The 24,226-nt window shown below is 47.4% G+C and overlaps 2 protein-coding genes across 2 annotated transcripts in view; both read left to right on the top strand.

Annotated features, from left to right (window-relative positions):
- The window catches only part of LOC125295902 (speckle-type POZ protein B-like), a 15,501-nt gene extending 5,082 nt beyond the window's left edge, over nucleotides 1-10,419 (top strand). The window contains exon 4 of the mRNA XM_048245488.1: nucleotides 10,283-10,419. Within this exon, the coding sequence (XP_048101445.1) occupies nucleotides 10,283-10,419 (137 nt within the window). The remainder of the gene's footprint in view (nucleotides 1-10,282) is intronic.
- Nucleotides 10,374-24,226, top strand: part of LOC125295966 (speckle-type POZ protein) — a 20,347-nt gene continuing 6,494 nt past the window's right edge. The window contains exons 1-3 of the mRNA XM_048245555.1: nucleotides 10,374-10,415; nucleotides 20,637-20,814; nucleotides 21,940-21,995. Of these exons, the coding sequence (XP_048101512.1) occupies nucleotides 20,682-20,814; nucleotides 21,940-21,995 (189 nt within the window). The 5' untranslated portion in view covers nucleotides 10,374-10,415; nucleotides 20,637-20,681. The remainder of the gene's footprint in view (nucleotides 10,416-20,636; nucleotides 20,815-21,939; nucleotides 21,996-24,226) is intronic.

The following is a 24,226-nucleotide window of genomic DNA, read 5'->3' as shown; positions in this document are numbered from 1 at the left end:
CACACTCACATCACACGCACAATCAACAAACTAATTCTAAAAAAATCAAAGAAAAATCTGAGAGAGTACGTGCGCGCGTGTGACACTTTGAACGACCCTCAGGTCTCATTTTCTCGTTTTCTCCGTTTTGGCCATCTAGTGACTCAGTGGGGTTTGCATGGTGTTATCTGCAGAGGAGTTTACAGCTCACAGCTCCCACCTCCCCAACTACCCAGCCACCCACCTCCTCATACCCCATCTCCCACCCCCCACACACCCTCCAGCTCCCAGGGGAGAGCGGAGCCCTGGCGAGCCCCCAGCGCGCCCCCCTGCAGGAGAAAATGAGCCTGTTGTTGGCAATATTTTCAGCGACTAGAGTAGGGGGGGGGGGGTCTCAAGTCTGCGAAAGAAAATATGGCAGGCAAAATTGCTCTATCGGTTCTGGATCATTTAGAATCCAATTTAATCTGGGCGTCCTCGGGGGGTGGTGTGGTGTGTGGTGTCGAGGGGTGTATGTGTAGGGGAGAGGAATGGGGAAGGGGCTGAGATGGGGGGTTAGAAGGAGGAGGGCTGGGTGAAATAAAAACAAAGTAAAGCCCTTTAATTAAGAGTAGCGGTCGGCTGAGCTGGGCCAGTGGAGCAGACTTGGCTTATTGACGTGTCTGCTCTGCCAAAGCTATGCACTTACGCACACACACACACACACACACACACACACACACACACAGACACACAGTCCCTCCTCCCACACACACACACACACACAACTGAGATGACTGTGAGCACACATGGAACTAGCTGCTGGGGACGGACATGTCAATTAATGCAGGGAGGGATGGAAGGATGAATGAAGCGCTGAATGGAGAGGGAGAGATGAAGGAGAAATGGAGTACATGAACACATGAATAGATAGATGGATGAATTGGGTAGGCACAGAGGGGTGAATGTGGGAAACAATGGAGCTCTACAGGCCTCGGGAATGGGACATGATTGGATCTGGAGAGAGAGAGAGAGGAGAGTGAATAGATGGATGAATGGATCAGTAAGGGTGTGTGACAGGACTGGATAAAGGCAAGACTCACAGGAGCATTACATGGAGGTGGTGCAGGTGGGGTTATGTAGTCGCTAGTGGGTAATCCATCAGCTCCACAGCTAAATGGACGCCTGTACAGCAGAGCTTCCATGGACCGCCACCCATTTCTCACCTCATAGACTCCACATTAGGCAGAATTTATGTGTGTGTGTGTGTGTGTGTAGGCGATGGTTGCGTGGCACCGGGAGTAGCACGAGGATGCGGCAGCAGCCCGGCAGGCACATCAGGGGCCTTGGCGGCGGCGTGGCGGTAATTCCCCGGCTCTAATAGAGCAGCGGGCAGGCGGCGTGCTGGTTGTGGACCGGGCGGCGGGGTGCCGCGAGCGAGGCGGCGAGCTGATGGATTGAGCGCCGGTGTCTCTGGACACCCATCAGGTGCTGCTTTTTTAAAGTGGAGCTGCTGCTTCCCATCCAAATGAGTGAATGGTTCATCAGCCAAGTCCACGGACGCTTGCCCTAGCCAAACGCATCGGCCTTCACGCCATGGACCCCCTGTTGGCCTTATCTGTTCCGCAGTCTTGTCTTTCTCCTTCGCTCTTTTTCTATCCTCCGTTCCCTCTGTATCTCTTTCCATCTCTCCCTCCCTGTATCTCATTCTGTCAGTCTTGCCCTTGAGCTCTTTCCCTAGTTAGTCCGTGTAGACTGAGTGTGTGTGTGTGTGTGTGTGTGTGTGTGTGTGTGTGTGTGTGTGCGTGCGTTGTTTTGGCCTGGGAGAGAGCACTGCGCTTCGCTGTGGGGCAGAGGGCCCTGACCACGGGGGTAGAGGAGGCCCAGGTGGCCGTCCTCTGAGGCCAGCCAGCGCTGCTACAGGCCAGCTGCCCTCTGCCCAGTCAGGGCCCCAGGGTGCCTGGCTGCAAGCCTCCTGGCACACAGCTAAGGTGTCAGACTGCTGGTAGGGGTGTGTGTGTCTGTGTGTGTGTCTGTGCCTGTGTGTGTGTGTGTCTGTGTGTCTGTGTGTCTGTGTCTGCACCTGCATCTGTGGACATGTAGACTAGTTGTGTATCGAGTGTTCACATGTGTGTCTGTGTCTGTTGGCAGAGGCGTGTGTGTGTGTGTGTGTGTGTGTGTGCTTGATGGTGGTCTGATGAACAGGAGTGACTAACTGCTCAGGTGAATACCTGCTCAGCTGTGAAGTGCTGCCATGGCAGCCACGGCCGCAGGGAAAGGAGCCAGCCCTGCAGGGGGCACTGTTCAGCCCGTGTTCCACTCCTGCTCAGCCGCCTCTCTGCATCAGAGCCGATGAGAGACCTCCCCAGTTACCCATCAGGAGCCCCCAACCCCCTTCCTCCCTGACCGCATTAGGATGGCTGGCTAGGCTCGCGGAGTGGAGACGTGTGTGTGTGTGTGTGTGTGTGTGTGTGTTTAAATCGGGGTGGCGAGGCGGTGGAGGAGTTGACAGCGAGATGAACAAATGTTATTGGACAGAGCTTTACTGTATTAGGCGCTATTGACAGATGGAGAAAGAATGTCAATACGCATGTTTGTGCTGACACTTCATTATAAAGTGCTCTTGAGCTTGGATTAGGTTTTCTTTATTGAAGACATGAAGTTAAGCAAGTGTGTGTGTGTGTCTCTGTCTGTCTGTGTGTGTGTGTGTGTGTGTGTGTGTGTGTGTGTGTGTGTGTGTGTGTGTGTGTGTGCAGCGTGAGTGGAATGGGCACAGATTGCCTAGTAAATCATGAAATTTGAGGGGAGATTTTTTGTTATGTTTATAATTTGCTTATTTTTAGTCATCAGGAAACACAGGAGGCAGAAAACAGTGAGGCGCAGACACACTCTTACCTAGACACACAGAGACTAGGGATGTAACGGTATGAAAATTTAACCTCACAGTTATAGTGACCAAAATTATCACTGTTTTCGGTATCATCACGGTATGATACAGTGCACATTTTGTGGTGAAAAAGTTCCGCCTTTTAAAATCAGGTGTAGCCTAATCCGAATCGTAGTTAAAACCATCAATTAGAGAACAGAATCAGTAGGGTACCAGTTTTGTTCCATTGTACCAGGCCTACTGTATGTCAAAAGCAGGCTCGGATGAAGCTGGGAAGGATTAAACACACGGTTTCCACACCGCTGTAATCAACAGTGATAATCATGATGTTTAAAATGAAAACGGTAATTATTATCGTCAACATTTTTATCGTGGTTTACCATTATACCGGTAATCGTTACATCCCTAACAGAGACACACACACTCTTACCTAGACACACACACTCGTATACACAGAGGGAGATGTACACACACAGCACACACACTTAATTTTGGGGAAGGTGAGAGATGGTGGGATAAGTGTATAGGCCCTAGTGACCTAGGCTTTTGATATTGTAGCCAGCACTGTGTGTGTGTGTGTGTGTGTGTGTGTGTCTCTATCCTTGTACCAGTGTGTGAGACTCCAGGGCAGTGACGTGGGCTGAAATATGCATGCTGTGGCTCCTGATACATTCATCTTACCACACGGCGCACACACACATCTCTCTCTCTCTCTCTCTCTCTCTCTCTCTCTCTCTATATCTGTCTGTCTCTCCCCCCAGATAAGACACACTCAAACTGCAACAGCCAGTGCCAATCTTTCCCTTATACACACACTCTCTCACTCTCCTTCTCTTAAACATACACACACACACACACACACACACACACACACACATAGAGAGAGACACAGATTTTTTATCTCTTATCACCTCTTCTGCTCCCAGTGCCTCCTGCCATTGAGGTCAGGTGTGTGTGTGTGTGAGAGAGAGAGAGAATCTGAGGGATGTTGTATTGGGGTTTCTCTGCAAGTTTAGCTTTGACCCTCCGTGGTCCCCAGCACCCAGCGGTCTGGAGTGAAAGTCCGCTGAAGCGGCTCCTCGGCTGACCCCTGCTGCTCCGATGACGGGGGCGGTTTCAACACGTCTAAAGTAAATGGAGCTACACACACACACACACACACACACACACACACACACACACACACACACACACACACACACACACACACACACACACACACACACACACACACCGTCTGCACCCTCACACAATGGATGCTGCAGCCTGTGTGTGTGTGTGTGTGTGTAGCTCCATTTTTCTGGTGCTTTCCCTGCTATGCTGGTGGAAGCGTGACATTTCAGTATGAGGTGTGAAGAAGTGAATATGACACTTTGCTCACTGCACTGTGAAGAGTGGTAATGCTTTTTTAATGGCGGCAGGTTATGTCTAATTTGGCAAAAGGTTTTCTCTCCCTTCAACGTGCATTTGTTTCTGTTCCAAGTCGACGCCTCAAACTTCTTGTTGCTCAGATAGATTTTGGCTTTCTTGGCAGTTCCTTGGGCCATCCTTAAAAATATTTTCGTTTGCCGTAACCCGACCGACCCTGTCAATTTAGAATTGACCAAATATTTATTTTTTCCCTTTTTAGTCCGACCGACTTGCGTTTGTAAAACTTGCGTTAATACCGACCGATTGTTTTTTTTTACTCTAAACAACCAATACAAATGCAATAAAATAATATTTCTTTTAGTAGGTTTAGAAGTGTTGTGAATATAAATTGCTACATGCAAAGCGTGGCTCACTTAAAAAAAAACCTGTAGATCATCTCTACACCATTGGTTTTAAATGTCACACTATGGCCCTACGCCGTTCATTCCGCACAAACTGATAGCGGCTTTTGCCAGCGCAGTTCTGGAAGAACTGTGGCCAGATCTTTCTCATCCTCTCCCCCTAGTCTAGCGGTGACCGTGTCAGTGGGGGTGGTTGTGGTCTATTCAGCATTTCTCAAAATATGGGTCCATAGCATGGAGACTGCTGGTCAGGTCAAGTGGGTGATGAAATTAGGCCGGTGTTGCGCAAATTCTGTGACCTGTCGAATTTTGTGACTCTAGAGGCTGTTTTTATTGGAGTCTATGAATGTACTGAGCTGTACTGACACACTGATGAGGCAATTCTGTTATGTGTATAATTCTTCTAATAAACTTTGTACATTTTGAAACATGGAACATTGACTGGGTGTGGGTGTATTATTCTAGAGTAGAGCTAAAGCCTACCCCTCACCACTCCTGTGAACAGATGGACTTCTTGGGACAGATCACATATTTTGATGAGCTACTGTCAAATTATGTCACTAGCAACTTACAGAAAAAAAATGCTGTGGAGGTCACCAACTGCCTCCTTAAGTTTGTATATCAGTTTGAGGTGCCAAAAGTAAATTAACGGACAATGACAAGAAGTTTGTCCAATAATGTAAATAAAGTGTTTGCTGATGTCAATGACAATGTACAACATCAGTCCATTTCTGCAGAGTTATAGTGGGGTAATAGTAAATATAGTGGGCTGCTGTCAAACATGGAGTAGTGGGCTTATCATCATATGTGACCTGTCCAGCTGAAGTCCACCTCTTCGCTGGAGTGGTGGGAAGTGAGCCTTGCTGTCTCTAGAGAGATAGTATAGAGAGGAAGATACACATGCAGGCCTGTGAGTGTACACACAGAACAATGTTCCATGTTTCAAAAATGTACAAAGTTTATTAGAAGAATTATACACATAACAGAATTGCCTCATCAGTGTGTCAGTACAGCTCAGTACATTCATAGACTCCAATAAAACAAGCATACTCTAAATTTAAAATTCGACGGGTCACAGAATTTGGTGCAACACCAGTCTTCATCTGATAATTTAACAACAGTTGATCAAGAAACAGCGGATGGTCGGCCGAAAAAAAAAAAGAAAACAAACGTTTCTGCTATCGATATTTAAACATGGAGCCTACAATTAAGTGGTGGTATGAGCATTCATTCAATCTTGCGTCTCTGCGGCGGAAAACTAAAACTAATGATAACGTTGGTATCAAAATAACTTCAACCTGTTGGAAGGCTATTTATTTATTTAACGAAACTTAATAGAGCAGCGTTGTTTTGGAACTTCCTTAGAAACAGAGCAGAGACTGTATAATACACTGTATAGCATTGAGTATTGCATAGTCAAATTTCAATATAACGTGGCCAAGAGCTATTGTAGCCTTCTTTCTGGGTACATGTAGATGAGCCCTATGACCCAAAAGTCTGCCATGGCTTCAGACCTCAGGTCAAGAAGTTTGAAAGGCTGGTCTATATAACCTGCATCAGAATGAGGTTTGCCATGAATGCGCCTGAGAGCCACGGGTTGAAGACCCAGTCAGTTCTGCGATCCGATGCACAGTGACGCAATTCATTCCTAAATAATCACCATGACCAAAATTGTACTTTTTTTACTTTGAATCTTGAAAAAAATATTGACCTACCGACCCATTTTTATTTTTTTTTTGGCTGTTACTGCAAACAAATGTTTTAGAGATAACCCTTGTCATGCCATTTGTCAATTTATTTTGGGCTTTGCTGATTCTGCTATTTACATATTAAGGCTGGTGAGCTCATCTGATCTTTAAGGGGTTTTATGTGATGGCATGCTGAATGGTGACCTTTCTCATTGCTTCTTGTTGCACATTGAGTGTTTTTTGACGTGGAGCTGGCCTTTGACCAGTTAGTGATCTGATCACTAGATGCTCGTGATCACTGAAGAGTGAAGAAAATATGACAAGAAAGGCTTGAAATCCGGTAGTAATTACCCTGTTATTAATGTGGAATTTAAACCCTACATCAAAGTGATCGAAAAAAGCAATTAAAGCGATACTATGCAACAATTTGTCTGTTATTTCTGGAGGTGTTTTTTGAGTGTTTTTGGTATGGTCAAAATAACTGTAATGGTGGTATGCCGTGGTCATGTAAAGGACATTAACATCCTCAGTACTACTAGCCATCTGGGCTTTGCAGTGTGCACCTTTTGTTCTGCAAAAACAACGCCAGTTAGCATGTTAGAAAGCTTTTGTCAGTGACAGCTGGGCTTTTGATGGCGTTGGGCGGTTTTGGTGTGCTTTTTAGTTAACACATCTACACACACATACACATACCTCACACACACAGAAGTGCATATGCATGCATATGTACGCATATTTTACATACACACATACACAACACCACACACATGTGAATGCAAAAATCTCTCTCTGTCTGTCTGTGTGTGTGTGTGTGTGTGTGTGTGTGTGTGTGTGTGTCTCCTCACCATTGCCTTGCCCTTATCCAGCAGTCCCCTGCCTCCCCCTACACAAAGCCCCAGTCAGTGACTGCGTGTGCCAGGGCCTGACACTAGCACATGCTTGGGTGGCTGGATGTAAGAAAAAAAGCGATCAAACGCATTGCGTATGCAGGACTGAGCAGACCGATGTGCAAATGTGTTAAGCAACAGACGAGACGCTTGTGCCCACCCACCAATGGATATATATTCAGAGGAAACGCACACAAATAGACACAGGGTTACCTGTGCGTTTAGATTTTCATAAATTAACTGGATTATCCAGATTAACTACAATAGGAAGAGGAGTAGGGAGATGCCCTAAGACAGAGAGAGGCTGCAAGACATAACAGTGGACAAGAGAAGCTGTCACAGAAGAACATAGCAAGCACACACACACACACACACACACACACACACACACACACACACACACACACTAAACTGAATCTTAGGTAGAGAGCGAGACAGAGAAAAAAGGAAATGGAATCAACTTTCAAGCCCTGAGCTCAACATTTGCTGGGTTTGATTGTCTCCCCCCCGACAGATTGTATTACCGTCTTCGCAGGCGTGAAGCTATACGTTCCCTCCATGGCCGAGGTCAGAGAAGGAGTGAGAGGGTTGGAGGGAGGGCATATACAGCCAGCGGTATGGACGAGAGGTGCAGGAGAACAGAGGAAAACAGATGTACTTGATGGAATGAGGAGGCATATGCAACTGTGGGCATGGACGGTGCAGGAGAACAGAGGAAAACAGATGTGCCCAGTGGAATGAGGAGAGGGCATATACAGCCAGCGGTATGGACGAGAGGTGCAGGAGAACAGAGGAAAACAGATGTGCCCAGTGGAATGAGGAGAGGGCATATACAGCCAGCGGTATGGACGAGAGGTGCAGGAGAACAGAGGAAAACAGATGTGCCCAGTGGAATGAGGAGAGGGCATATACAGCCAGTATGGACGAAGTGCCACAGAACAGAGAAAAGTAGATGTACTTGATGGAATGAGAGAGGCATACAGCCCAGCGGTATGGGCCGAGGTGCAGGAGAACAGGAAAACAGATGTGCCCAGTGGAATGAGGAGGGCATATACAGCCATGATATGGGCGAGAGGTGCAGAGAGAACAGGGAAAACAGATGCCCAGTGGAGATGAGGAGGCATATACAATAGCCAGTATGGGCGAGAGGTGCAGGAGAACGAGGGAAAACAGATGTACCCAGTGGAGATGAGAGGGGCATATACAGCCAATGATATGGGCCAGAGGTGCAGGAGAACAGAGGAAAACTAGATGTGCCCAGTGGAATGAGAGAGGGGCATATACATGGTATGGGCAGAGGTGCAGAACAGAGAAATAGTCGCCCAGTGGGGCAGGGAAGGCATACATGTGGTATGGAGGTGCAGGAGAACAGGGAAACAGATAAGCAGTGCAGAATGGGAAAGCCGCCACGGCCCGGCGGTATGGGCAGTGGAGAACAGAGGAAAGCAGATAAGCGGAGATGAGAGAGGGCATATACAGCCAGCCGGTATGGGCCCGAAGGTGCAGGAGAACAGGGAAAACAGATGTGTGCCCAGTGGAATGAGGAGGGGCATATACAGCCAGCGGTATGAGGAGAGGTGCAGGAGAACAGAGGAAAGCAGATGTGCCCAGTGGTATGAGGAGAGGGCATATACAGCCAGCAGTATGGGCCCAGGGGGTGCAGGAGAACAGGGAAAACAGATGTGCCAGTGGAATGAGGAGGAGCGCCATGTGGTATGGACCGAGAAGTGCAGAGAGAAAACAGATGTACCCAATGGAATGAGGAAGGGCATATACAGCCAGCGGTATGGGCGAGAGGTGCAGGAGAACAGAGGCCGATGTGCCCAGTGGAACAGGGAGAGGGCATATGCAGCCAGCGGGTATGGACGGTGCAGAGGAGAACAGGGAAACAGATGTGCCCAGTGGAATGAGGAAGGGCATATACGTGGTATGATGAGGGTGCAGAGAAATGAATGTGCCAGTGGAATGAGAGGCATATACAGCCAATGACATTTATGGACGAGAGGTGCAGAACAGAGAAGTAGTGCCCAGTGGAATGAGGAGGGGCATATCTGTGTGGTATGAGCCGGTGCAGGAGAACAGGAAAACAGATGTACCCAATTGGAATGAGGAGAGGCATATACAGCCAGCGGTATGAGGAGAGGTGCAGGAGAACAGAGGAAAGCAGATGTGCCCAGTGGTATGAGGAGAGGTGCAGGAGAACAGAGGAAAGCAGATGTGCCCAGTGGTATGAGGAGAGGTGCAGGAGAACAGAGGAAAGCAGATGTGCCCAGCGGTATGAGGAGAGGCTCTTCTTTTTTCCATCCGCCTCTGTCAGCGTAGAGAAGAGAAGAAAAGCACCATGAACTATTGGTTGTGTCACTCTCTGAGACGTGTGTGTGTGTGTGTGTGTGTGTGTGTGGTCTCGTGAGAAAGGATTAAACAGAAGCACCCCCACTTCTCACCTCCCCTTGCTCTTAGTCCCATCTCCCTAAACCAACTCACACCCACGTGCATACACACATGTGCAGACACACACACACACTCACACGTGTGTTCAGCCAAGACCAGGATTTGAATGCATCTGAATAACTCCAGCAATTTGCATGCTCCCTCGACTGAACCACAGGGTAAGACCAACTGCCCATCATGCCTGAGGAGACCACACCCAAAGGCCCATGCATCCCCCCTCTCCTCTCCGGTCCAGACTCCAGAGGCGTGGTGCTGGGGCTACAGGGGTAGAGGCCCTGCCCGCTGTCATGCGGGGCGTTCTGCCCGAGACTGGGGTTCAGTCAGCAGGGCTCTGAATTGGACTGATTGGCTGTCTCTTCTCTGAACTCTCCTGAACTGGCTCTGTGTGTGTGTGTGTGAGCGAGAGTGTGTGTGTGTGTGTGGGCATATAGGTAGAGGTGCCAAAAGAGGCCCTTTTAAAATGCACATGTCTCATTCTCTTGCTGTTGTGGATCCCTTCGTCACACAGTCTCTTCTGTGTGTAAGTTTCTGCACACTGTGGTGGGAATTGTAGATGAAATGTTGACCTGGTTTGCCTCTCTCTTTTTCCTCCTGTGTGTGTGTGTGTGTGTGTGTGTGTGTGTGTGTGTATGTCTACAGAGAGCCAGAGGGCTTACCGCTTCGTGCAGAACAGGACTGGGAGCTTCAAAGAAGTTTACTCAAAAGCGGGACTTCCTGCTGGGCAGAATATGGATTGCTCCCCAGATGACAAAGCTCCCTGTTGTTTTGTGAGGTAACTTAAAATGCAGCATATCACCGCATCTAGAATCTGATTGGCTCTCAGGGCTCGATTCACATTAGAGCTGCACATAAGCCGCCTCACAGTGTGTGTCAGCAGCAGCATCACCCCACGTCATTGGCCGCAGAGTTAAGTAACCCGTTACGTCATTGGCCATCAGACGGAACGATGTCGATTCGACTTTCACAGCACACATGCGCGCTTGCTGAGGGTGACTCACCTTGTTGGACCTCCTTGGCAGCGCCTCAGTGTTGTCCTGCCCATGCTCTTAAGCCCCCTGCCGACCTACACACATACACACACACACACACACACACTCGCGCGTTCACTCCTGGAGTGTGTGCTCTGCGTGGGGGTATGCTGTAGCCCAGCTCCAGCCCATGAATGTTTAAAGCGTGCAGCTGCGGCCGCCACTGCTGAACAATCCTAATGAGCCGTATGTGCGGGGAGCGAGAGCGGACCCAAGTCCTGCGCCTCTTAAAAACAGGAGGGCTGAAGGGAGAGACCGAGGGGGGCTAGTCTGTTTAAACTGTTTCCAAATCTAGGTCTGTTGATGCAGAGGCGGTCTGATGTCCTCGGCTCATCCTGAGTGGTGTGTGTGTGTTTGGAAAAATATGTGTGTTCTGGGAAAGATGCAGAAATGTGTGTGTTAGTGTGTATATATGTTTGTGGGGGTGTGTGCACACAGATAGGTGTGTGTTTTTTTTTTTTTTTTTTTTTTTTTTTTTTTTTTTTATATATCTTATCTTAGCGACTGGTGTAGCCCAGTGAGACTGCATTGCCAATCCTGGCAGCATTAGTCTCTGGTTGATCCCCAAACAGCAGTAGGAAATCATGCTGTCTGTATGTAACCTGAAAACACAACTCTCAAGGCAGAATTGTGTGTGTGTGTGTGTGTTGGCTCCTCAGCTCTGCAGATGGTGTTCGTTTGCCTCTGAGAGGGATTGAGGAGGAGGAGGAGGAGATGTAGAATGAGGGAGACAGAGAGAGAGTGATACAGAGAGAGAGAGAGGAGAGAAAAAGTGGGGAGTGACGTCTCCCTAAGCTCTCTACCTCTGCCTCATTCTTTTCCTCTCCTTCCTCACTCACTCAGAAGTGGCTCAGCACCAGCACCCTTCTCCCCCCACTTCTCTCCCCCTCCCTCCCTCCTCCTCTCTCTTTCCCATTCTCCCATTTTTGTTTTTCCATTTGTCATCGCTCTCTTGCGTCGTTCTCTCTCTCTCTCTCTCTCTCTTCCCCTTCGCTCCGCTCTGTTTTTGTTTTCTATTTGTCATCTATCTTCCTTTCACTCTTCATCTCTCTCTCTCTCTCTCTCTCCCCTTTCTCTCTCTCTCTCCCCTTTTCTCTCTCTCCATCGCTCCCCCTCCCCCTGTCATAACCGTAGACACCTGCAGGTATATAATGAGCAGATAGCTCCCATTAAAGGTGTTTCATTCTGTGTCATTACTGGAGGAGGGAAGGAGAAAGGAAAGTGTGTGTGTGTATGTGTGGAGGGGGTTTACAGTTCCTCTCTTGTTGTTACCCTATGGGGAAGTATAAGGCTCATAACAGAATATTGGTGTGAATTCTGACAAGGGAGTTTTTTCCAAGCTTTTCTCTGTGGCCCGTGTGCGTGTTCCTGCCTCTTTCTCTCTGTCCTTCCTTCATGCCCTGTCCCGCCTTTCTCCAAGGTTGTTCTTTTGTTACGTCTCTAGATCACCTAATACAGACTTACCCACACACCACATACACACATCCCACACACACACACAGGTGTGTGCACACACTGGTATACAAAGAGAGACACTGATGTTATACGCTTGTAGACAGAGACACAGGTAGGCACAGGCCCACTCAGAGACACAGAGACACAGGTATACACACACACACACACTGATGTTATACGCTTGTATATACACATACAGGCAGACAGACACACGCGCACACACGCACACACGCACACACATTGGCTGGCTGGCTGGCTGGTTAGCTGGCTGGCTGTGCGCTGTGAGCTCTTAGCTGGGTGACAGCACCCATCCTTCACCCAGCACAGCCATATGTCACTCTGCTGTCTCAGAGATCCTCCACAGCTGCACCAGCTGCTGCCAACACTCCCCAGGAGAGAGAGGGAGAGATGGAGAAAGAGGAGTGGGGCGAGGAGGATCAGAGAAGAATAGGAGATGAAGAAAGGAGAATGGGACATGAGTGATGGAGAAAAAGCTGGAGAGGAGAGCGAAAGAGAGCGAGAGAGTAACATGGTGAGGTGTGAGCAACGACAGTGACTTCCTGGAAAGAAGGAGTGAAAAAGTGAGTGTCGGGTGGAGTAGACGTAGTAGGGTTTGGAGGGCGTGTGCTGTGTCGGTGTTGAACATCAGTGGGACCCCCTGCATCTCAGGTGGACACCAGGAGCTGAGCAGGAAGACTGTAGGCCTTTTCACACTGCCAAAATCGCCGAGATTTTATGTACCAGAATTGCGGTACGACTGTCCCTTTCACATAGGCCGAGGCTGAATGGCGGGACAAAGTGTCTCGCCAAATATACTACCAAGCCCCCTAGACATTTTGCCGAGATAACTGCTAACAGTGCGCCTATTGTTAAACACCTGAAAAATATTAAGCTGCTGTTTTCTTTTCATGACGAGCACTAAGCTTGAATGATTTATGACTGAATGGAACTTAGCATTTTGAAAGGAACACGCCACCCAAAGTCAGTAGTAATATATGTCCTTACCTTAACTTTCACGAGTTGAGTCATACCTCTGCCAGTGTCGGTACGTGCACTCAAACGCTCTGGTGCGCGGTGCGAATGTGTTAGCATGTTGCTATGCTAGCGGGCTCAGACGTAGCCATAGAGGGAGGAACATAGTAGTAATCAAACACATCCACGCGTTTTCCCTACTTAAATACAGTTGTAACGAGTAGTTGATAAAAATGTGTAAGGTCACACAACATGAAACGTGGCGATTTTCCGCTTAATAAACAGGAGAACTACAATGTGTGGCGCAATAGCACTTGGGAGTACTTCAACGTTAGCGTAGTAATATTAATTAACACCTAATTGTAGATCCTATCCTAGCCCGCTAGCATAGCAACATGCTAACACATTTCGCCAAGGCCAGAGGCGCTTTGAGTGCACGTACCAACACGGGAGAGGTATGACTCAACTCGTGAAAGTTAAGGTAAGAACATATATTACTACTGACTTTGGGTGGCGTGTTCCTTTAAGCGCCAGAACTGCTTATCACGAGTTTACACCAATCATCATCTTCTAATGTATCCTTATGTTGAGATGTCCATTCTCTTTGCCCTAGGCTATCATTTGTGCGCGAAGCATGTTTCAACTAAGACAGTTGCCTACACAAGCTATTTTTATTGTTGTAATATTTAATGATTTCATGAATGAAGCGTTGAAAAATTGTATGCACAGTGCGTACAGGATTACGGCTGGCGGCGCCACTGACCAAGGCCACAGTAGCCTGTGAACCTCTGATTTTCAAATCACGGCCAACGCAGAGGGCAAGTCTTCTCTTCTATTTCCCTTCCAAATGACTTTTTATTGTCTGAAGACATCGATCGCAAGAATCTAACATTCTAAGCAACAGCAAAGCAACTTCACTTGCATTGTAGGGTACTACAAATGCAAGCTAACCAAAGTGCAGTCGGTTCTCCCGCCATGGTTTTGGAAATCACACACCTGCTGCATCTGAAGGCCCACGCAAGGCCTATGACTATCACTCTACACGCCCCCTATTGCACGTCACATTTTAATTTGCTAGCTGATCCTGCCTCCTGGATCCCCAAAATGCCGCATCATGTGAACAGATCAGCAGGCCGGTAAATTTTCACCTCGTTTTCAGACACACGTTGCGGCAAAAAGACGTCTCCTCTTCCCGCAAATTTAGCGTAATCTCTGTGTGAAAAGGCCGTGTGTGTGTGTGTGTGCGTGCTCAAACACATTCTTGTTTGTGGGTTTGAGAGTACAAGGTCATGATTTCAAGACTACATATTATTGAAAAGAGACGCAAAAAGCCTTAGGGCGAGTCCTCTTGCTTTGCTTATAGTTGCTGCTTTTAACCTGACCAAAGTTACTTTTCCTCTGCCTTGCAAAGCCTCCTGGGAGTTGTCGTTGAAATGGATCTCCTCTTTTTTGGCTTTTTATGCCTTTTAATGAGATGGGACAGTGGAGAATGACAGTAAGCAAGTGGGAGAGAGAGTCGGGGTGGGATCCGGAAAGGACGACGGGGCGGGAATCAAACCCAGGTCGCCGGCGTACGGTGCAGGTTCCCCAGCCAGTCACGCCATGGCCGCGGCCAAAATGGATCTCCTCTTTAACCGACTCCACACGTTATACTTGTTGCCTCCAAATCTGCTCATTTATCTTGCTTTTTTGTCTATTTTCTCGTGGGTTCATTGGAACAAGTAAAAAAGCTTTTGTTTTGCCGTTTTGCTTCATCTCTGAGCAGGTGAAAGGAGCCTTGTAGTCTCAAAGCTATCAGCTTCTCTTTGTGATCATGCCGTCAAAGCAGCCAACACATTTTAAGATTGTGTGCAAACCACAGCTGAATGCTAGTCTAGAGACAGAGTGTAAGATAGAGAGGGAGAAGAGGGTGTAGTGTGTAATTTAGTGGGATAACTGCTGTTCCAGCTGACTGACTTACATTAGGCATGGGTGTGTGTGTGTGTGTGTGTGTCAGCGCATCCTTAGACACTGTACCATAGTCTCCTTGTGGCCATATCTAACTAGGAGATGTGATTAGTTCTGTCAGAGCAGTCGAGTGTGTGTGTACATGTGTGTTTGGATATGTCATTACTGTGTGTGTGTGTGTGTGTGTCAGACAGCTCTAATCACTTAAAAGCACTGACAGCAGTGTTACTCTGTGTGTTGTGTTTTGCTTTTTGTGTGTGTGTGTGTGTGTGTGTGTGTGTGAGCACGAGCCTCCTCTCCTCCACTCACTCTCTCGGAGAAGAAGCCCATTAGTGGCTACAGCCTCCAGGAGACCTTGTGCGTCTCTTCCTTTGTTCCCTGACACATGCCGTGCCTACATGTTTCCACACTCGCTGCATGGCCTAGACGTAACTGCACGCCCCATTGATGCCAGCCACAGGGAACAGTGCACACACACACACACACACACACACTCAAACGCTCACACACACATATGTTAAGCTCTGTTCAACCTGGGTGACCCTCATCTTGTGTTTGCACAAAAGAAGTGACTGTGTGTGTGTGTGCACGCGCGCGCTCAAACACATTCTCATCTGCTGTGTGTGTGTGTGTGTAGCATGGGAAACATTGTATACTATCCCAAGGCATAAATTATGGAGCATTGTGTGTGCTGCTCTGTTGCCTCATTTTTTTTTTTTGTGTGGCATAAAGTTTCACATCCGTGTCAAAAGTGTTTGTGAATTTTGTTTTTACAGGCTGTTTGTGTTTCTTACTCTGGAAGGAATTTGTGGTTGCCCAGTGTTGTTCTGTGTGCCTGTGTGTGTGTGCGCGCACGCCTGTGTGTGTGTGCGCGCGGGCGTGCTTGCGTCTTGTTTTCATTAGAGCTAGCAGTGGGCTGTTTTGGAAAATGAAACTGTGAGTGGGAGAACAAGTGTTCCAGAACTTAATGAACTTTCTTCATTTGCCTGTTTTTGGTACGGGTTTTCGGGAGGCGGATGGGATGGGGGGGGGGGTGAATGGAGGAACCATTTCACGCATGAAGGCACCCTGAACATCTCTGAACAAACACACAAACGAGGCGTTCAGATTCATGCATACATGAATAAATGAATAGACTAGAACCCGAGGTGTTTAAATCACAACCCAACAAAGTGTTCAAACTAGTGTGTGCGTGTCTGCCCACATTTCCCAGAAAACCTGTTCTGCACGTTGTCATTTGAACTCATTCCAGCAATCGACATCATCCGTGAAATGTATGATTTTGATTACGTTTCCTCAAGTTACGACCAAGGTCAGCAATAGCATTGATGTCACAATGGCAACATACCTTCATGTTTTATGTCTGGCCCATCATCGTTGAGATGTGAGGGTCGCTCAAGGCTGTCGTAAACAGAGGAGGCTCTGCGAAGTAGGGGTGGGCGATATGGACAAAAAATAATATCTCGATATTTTTTGTGATTTTGAAGATAACGATAATTAGTCGATATCCTTTAAAAATGTGTTTTTGTTAAAGTCTGAGTTACTTTACAGTTCATTATTTATGAATAGCATCATTACAATAATAACCAATTACCTAACCTGTGACTTTTTAACCAAATCAACCAATGCATTGTCACTCTGACACATTTCCAATTCTGCCCCCACTTGTGTGTGTGTGGCTATGACATGGTCTAGCCAGCTACATAGAAGATGAATAGGCCTAACAGTTTCCCAAGAGAAAGTCTGAAGCTGAAGTTCCTTTCAAACCTTTACATAGGATTCACTGTAAAACTAAGCAGACCACCAGAGTACGTCTCAGTTATTTCCTTCGATTTTTTGTTTAAGAGCAACCATGTAGGCTAGCATTCCAAGTTACAGAATAGAAACTAATGCGTTAGCTTATGGCTAATGTATATGAGAAATCACATAGAGATGCTAACGGTTAGCATAATCGGTAAACGTAGATATTTAGAGCGAATTTCAGTCCATTTACAGAAGAGTTACATGAGAATAGTTCTTTGTTCACAACTGACTATTAAAATACTCAAAGGCAAATGTTTTCTCTCCATATAATACTGTGTAGGAAAAAACGTGACTGTCTCATCAATGCTACTTGAACAGAAGTAGCCGCATAAAATCTGAAGTTGGCTACTCTCGCAGTACAAAATAAACATTAGGCGTGCGTGTGACAACGTTGTGACACACTAGTGATCACGTGACACTTACTCTGCTGCAGCCAGGGGCTTCTCCCGCATACACCTCCTGGGAATGTATGAGTCTTCAATGCGTGATTTCGAGTGTTTTTTCCCCATAAGTAATTTAAATACTCGATAATGTCAATTTGCACATTGTTAAAACAACAATCACGATATTATCGCAGACGATATATATCGCCCACCCCTACTGCGAAGTCAGTGGGGTGTGTGGTTTCAGCGCTGTTTCAGATGGAACACACCACTCCCAGCTCTTTTGAAGTGCTTCATGGAAATCAGCTGGGTGCATGCGGAGACCCTGGACCATAGTTAGACTGGAGTTTCCCAGTGCTCAAACCAAGTGACTTAGTATTAGAGACATCAAGTATGTGTATATGAGAGAGAGAGAGAGAGAGAGACAGAGAGTAGATACTGTAGAAGCCCTCTGTTGTACCTATTCTCTAGTCCCCATGCCTCCTCTCTTCTGTCCTTCTCTGCTCTTGTCTTTGCTGTTGTTAGCTAATAAGTGGGTGATAAATGTGTGTGTGTGTGTGTGTGTGCGTGTGTGTGTATTTGCGTCTGCTCATGTACAACGTGCAGCCTGGTCCCTACAGCTGGTTCCATTAATCACTCTCCAGGGGGCTTGACTGACAGCTGCGGCTACACACACACACCATAAGTTTGCGGTGTCTTTTCTGTGTACATTGCATGTGTGTTACTGAGCACTCCTTTCAGTCGTACAGCACCCAGAATAGATCTCCTAATAGACCTCCTGCTCTCCTGAGCACAGGCCTGCACACAGACGCTCTCGCCTCCTTTAGCTGAACATGATGGACATCACTGCGGGGGCTCTGCTGAAAGTTGCAGAGCATGGCGCCAGCAGACGGACACACAAGAGCTACTTGGGCTCAGGTTTCAATCCGCACGACGGCCACGCGTCTAAATGGACACACCCCGTATCTGTAGAAGGAACGACCGAGGTCATTCCACTTGGACTGAAAAGGAAGCCATTTCAAAGCTAATATACTTTTTGCAAACGTCTCCTCTGCCAGCGGTCTCTTGTGTGTGCACAGCAGAAGTAAGAGGGAGTCTCTGGTTCCCCTGCACACTGTTCTCACTGGCTCCATCAACTGAAACTAAACTCAGAGTGCATCTGCCCACACAACGCTATTGTAGCCAGTCAGGAACAGATGGCGTTAGGTTGCACTCGCACACCTATGGATCACTGAAGAGAGGGGGGGTGTCTGTTTGTTTGGCTGCTTAGTTTAAAATAGTTAAAATATCAACAGTCCTTTCTCCAGTATCAGTGACGCTGTCTTTAAATGATGGGCAAAGTGCTGTGTTTAGGCTGCCAAGCGCCTCCCTGCACCCCCTGCTCTGTAAGGAACAGCCCCCTCCTCCTGCACCCCCTGCTCTGTAAGGAACAGCCCCCTCAAGCGCCCCCTGCTCTGTAAGGAACAGCCCCCTCAAGCGCCCCCAGCTCACAGGAGCACGAGAGGTCCTCCCCTCTGAGCACACAGGCTGATTGTCTTCTGCTGCAGCTTACGGACACCCTGTCAGAAACACCTTTGTGTGTGTGTGTGAGTGTGTGAGAGAGAGAGAGATACAGTGAGGGAAAGGGAGGGAAAGAATAGCTGAAGAATATAGTATGTGTGTCATCCATCCCCCTCCTGTCCTCTGGTCATTTGCGTCGCTCCTCTCCTCCATCACTGCATTTACTCACACTCCTCTTCTTTCTCTTCTTTCAGCCCCTGGTACCTCTTTCAGAGTGTTTGCTATTTGTAATATTGGCCCATGCTTGGCTTGTCCTCACTCTCCACCCCCCACACCCCGCTCCCTTGTATCTTATCTTGCCTGTGACTCACAAAATTCAATGTCAGAATGTGTGTATCAGTATAATGTATGTATAATGCATTAGTACCACATTACTCTTCCTGTGATGCATGTCTTGTATCTCTATTTAGTATTCTCTGTGTGTGTGTGTGTGTGCGCGTGCGCGCGCGTGTGACGGTGACTGTGCGTGCATACGAGCAACTCTGTATACCTCCATCAGACACATGTGCGCGTACACACACAGAAAGAAACGCGTACTCTGGCATTCTACCTTATCTCCATGGCACCCAGCTCTGCCGTCTGGCACAACCTTTCTCGTCTTGGCACACACACACACACACACACACACACACACACACACACACACACACACACACACACACACACACACACACAGAGCCACCTCCCACTCTGGCTTGGGAGAGGCACCTGAGTGCCAGGCACGCAGCAGTTGGCTGATGCGAGACGTCGTCTCGTGCTTCAAGCAGCACTCAGCAGGCAGGGCAGTGAGGATGTATGATGGCCTGTCTGACCACAGAGGGCGGTCAGCCCAGCCGCCAGAATGGTGCCATGCCGCTCACCTGTGTGCTTGACGAGGTCAGTGAACCAGGACGTCAGAGGCCGTAATAAAGTCGGGGCTGACTGGTCATTACTTTTGCAGTGGAAAAGTTGCCCCTTGTTTTTGATTGGACAGCGTCTGTGTGTGTCCGTGTGTATGTCTGTGTGTGTGTGTCCTGGAGTGAGATAAATGGATTTGTTCGATGTCAGCTGGAACAGGTGGCAGAGCCAGCATGGTGTAGAGTTGTTGACACAAACGTGCATACACACACGCATGCGCGCACACACACACACACATTGATACACACATCCAAAACCACTGGTAGCACTGTGAGAAACACGTAGAATGAAACACAGCCTTTTTGGGCCACTTGGGCCCCCACCCCTGTGGAGCCCCAACAGGACGCATCCCTTAGACTGTCCTAGTATCCAACAAACTCCAACACACCCTCCAGCCTGACCACCCATTGGCCCTCTGATTTGCAAGTTGTGCCTGTTTGTTAGGTCACAGGGGACAACAAATCAATGCTGCATTGCATTGCAGCAATTTGCCCAAGTATCATGTTGTGTGACATTGGAATCCAAATATTGATCATGTGTTATTTAATTATTACTGTGAGCGTTCATTGATCCTTTGGCTAAGCTTCTATTCTAACATAATCAGTTGCCTCCACAGTTCTCTACTTGACTTTAAGAATTTTATACAACATGTTTAGAAACTTTATCTTATCAAACCAGTTTATCTGTCCAATAATTTGTCTTGGTAACAATAATGATTGACGATCCATAATATGCTCCACATGACATGACTCTTTAAATGCAAGCAAATTATACTGTGGCTCAAGTCTGATAATGTCACCCAGTGGGGATTCTTACTTGCGTATTGATTTTAAGCACCAATTAGGCTGCAGACTGACTGTCAGAATGTGTATGTGTGTGTTTTCTTTAGCCTATAGCTGACCAATAATCTTCTCTCTGTGTGTGTGTGTGTGTACACACACCGTACAGGTGAGTGTGGTGCAGGACTCTGTGAACATCTCGGGGCAGAACACCATGAACATGGTGAAGGTGCCGGACTGCAGGCTGGCGGACGAGCTAGGTGGCCTATGGGAGCACTCGCGCTTCACTGACTGCTCGCTCTGCGTCGCCGGACAGGAGTTCCAGGCCCACAAGGCCATCCTGGCAGGTTAGACACACACACACACACACACATCTATACATACATGCTCACGCACACACACACACACATACATCTATAGATACATGCTCACGCACACACACACATACATCTATACATACATGCTCACACACACACACATCTATACATGCTCACGCACAAAACACACACACACACACACACACTATACATACATGCTCACATCTATACATACATGCTCACACACACACACACACACACACACACACACACACACACACACACACACACACACACACATCTATACATACATGCTCTCACACACACACACACACACACACACACACACACACACACACACATCTATACATACATGCTCTCTCACACACACACACACACACACATCTATACATACATGCTCACACACACACACACACACACACACACACACACACACACACACACACACATCTACACATCTATACATGCTCTCACACACACACACACACACACACACATCTATACATACATGCTCACACATAAACACACACACACATCTATACATACATGCTCACACACACACACACACACACACACACACACACACACACACACACACACACGGTCACATCTGACTTCGAGAAAGAAGTTCCATAAGGCCACACACACACACACTCTCTCTTACACGTTCCTCTTCAAAGGACGCCATAGCACATCATGGAGAGCTTTGACCTTACTACAATATTCTGGCCAAAGGCTTCTTTCTTTTGTTGCTTAAATCTAATGTTGTATTTTTGATGAAAGTCCTCCCAGATGAAGTCGCAGTACTTAAACTACAGCTCACCTGTATGCTCTCAGAGCTTAGAGAGGGGGGAGCTCCAAGCCATCTTTTCATGGAGGCCTTGCTTACAAAATGAGAGTACTCTGAATCCAATTAATATCTTTAATACACATTGATTAGTGGGACTCTCTTTGTCTGTCTCTCGCTATCTCGCACGCACAGAGACGTACACACACACACATATACACACACACACACACATATACACAGCCACACACACACACAGTCTAAAGTAATGGAGAAGTGTTGTTTATTCCTATCTATGTGTGTGTGTGTGTGTGTGTGTGTGTGTGTGTGTGTGTGTGTGTGTGCAGCTCGCTCTCCTGTCTTCAGTGCGATGTTTGAGCATGAGATGGAGGAGAGTAAAAAGGTGAGTCACTTGTTTTTCTCTCTTTCTTTTCCATTCACTGGCAGCCTTCAGCTTAGCCTGCAATCCATCACAACGCTTGGTAGTCCCGCACATGGGTGGTTTGGGGGAAGGGAAGAGGAGTTTAGGTAGCAGAGAGGTGAGCTTGCACCCTGGTGTTTGGTTTGGTGTTTGGTTGAAATAGCAACTAATGTGACGTGTGTGTGTGTGTTAATCTGTGTCTGTGTGAGGGGAAGAGAGTGAGAAAGGAACCGTGTTCCGAAGTAAGCTTTCATTGGTCTTCTATCAATCAGTCCTAACCCCTACCCCATCACCATCCCAAACCAAAACACGCACACTTCATTTTTATCATTTTCCTTTTCTTAAGTTTAATTTTTTTATTGATCTGTCCTTCCTAGTCATCACCATCATGCATCTGTGTCGCCCCACCCCCTGCCCCACTCCCTTCGTCTCTGTTAAAACTTCAAAGGCAGCAACTGTGCCTCCATTCCATCATTCCACTCAGCTGTGTAATAGGTACAGCACCTTCAAACACTTCATTCAGCTGTGGATGTGGGGTGTGTGTGTGTGTGTGTGTGTGCGCGGCCGCATGCACGTGTGTGGGTGTGTATGTGGTAAAGCGTTTTAATAAGACAGACCTCAGTTCTCCCCTAATCTGTCTCTTCTCTCTTTCGGTGGCGCTGCTCTATTTGCCAAAGCTCTGTGTGGAAGCCTGCTGATCCAAATGCACACTTTGAAGGGAGTGAAGTCTCAATTATAGATCTACATCACTCTGCCTGGACTACCCTCAAGTGCATACTTTGTAGGCGTAATATCTTAGTTTTTTTAAAGGAGAGGTTCACTTAATAGGATGTCCATTTGCAAGTGTTGTAGAGTTGAAATATGCAAGGACATTTTTGTGTGTGTGTGTGTGTATGTATGTGTATATATATTGCAAACTCTGATGATCTTTTCACCGTGTGTGTGTGTGTGTGTGTGTGTGTGTACATGGGCACTCGAGCCACTCTACACTTTTAATTACTCCATCTGTTTTGGCCTGTTGTTTGAGAACCTCCTAAATCGTGTGTGTGTGTGTCTATGTATGTGGGTGTGTTACATTCATCACCACATTTGTGTGAGTGTGTGTCAGTGTATGCATGCTTTATCTGTGTGAGCACATCTGTTGAACCTGCCCTATCCACCATCTGTATATGACTGTATGTGCACGCTCACATGCTCACTGTTGCCCCCCTCTACATGCTGCACAGGGGGTAGAGAGTGCAATGCTGTGTGTGTGTGTGTGTGTGTGTGTGTGTGTGTAGTGATCTTTCTGGGCGTTGCATCATGTGTTTTTTTGGGCTGGGATGTGCTTGCGTGGTAACTTGGGCGTTTTGTGGAGCTGCTTCGTCTTCCTGAAGGGGCTGATTGCACGGAGCCTGCCGGGCTCACGCTTGCGCTTCATGTAGACGGCTTAGAAGCCACCGAGCAGGAAATGTAGGCTATATATCTATGTACGTGTGTGTGTGTGTGTGTGTGTGTGTGTCTTGTGCATTTGTGCTAGTGCAATTCTGTGTAGGTGTGTAGCTTATATGTGTGTTTGCCAGTGTGTTTTCTGTGTGTGTGTGTTTTCTGTGTGTGTGTGCGTGCGTGCGTGTCTGCGTGCGTGCGTGTGTTTGCGTGCGTGTGTGTATAAGCCTGTGTGTGTAAGCCTGTGTGTGTGTGTGTAATAGTTAGCTGTAGCCTGTGTGCTGGGGCTGCTGTGTCAGTAGAATATTGATAGGGGAGTGCAGGAATGGGGGAATTATGGCGCACACAGGCTGGAAGACGCATCTTAATTGCTGTTTAAGAGAAAGAGCAGGAGAGGAGGAATAAAAAGATGGATAAATAGATAAGTGGATGGACTTCCTCCCTCCTCCCCTGCAGTCTATTTAGGGAAGACAGATGAGCTCGAAAGAAAGTGCTGCGGAAGGAGAAAAAGTGTGTCTGTCTGTGTCTGAGTGTGTGTGTGTGTGTTACACTGATGGGAGGGTAACACCATGACAGCCAGAAGGGCCCAGACACAGGTCTTTTTATGTTTGATGTCTCTGCCTGAGTGAAGTTAGTCCTCTCTGTCTTCAACAAGTAAGTGTGTGTGTGTCTCTGCATGTGTTTAAGTTACATCTTTGGTCTTTGTTGACCGTAGCATTGTTTCTTAATTGCGGGGTGTGACATGAATCAGTTTGTTTACTGGGTTTTTACTGTTAAGTGTGTGTGTG

The sequence above is a fragment of the Alosa alosa genome, chromosome 6 (genome assembly GCF_017589495.1).
Source record: "Alosa alosa isolate M-15738 ecotype Scorff River chromosome 6, AALO_Geno_1.1, whole genome shotgun sequence".
Lineage (NCBI taxonomy): Eukaryota > Metazoa > Chordata > Actinopteri > Clupeiformes > Clupeidae > Alosa > Alosa alosa.
This window is presented reverse-complemented; position numbering and strand designations above follow the sequence as displayed.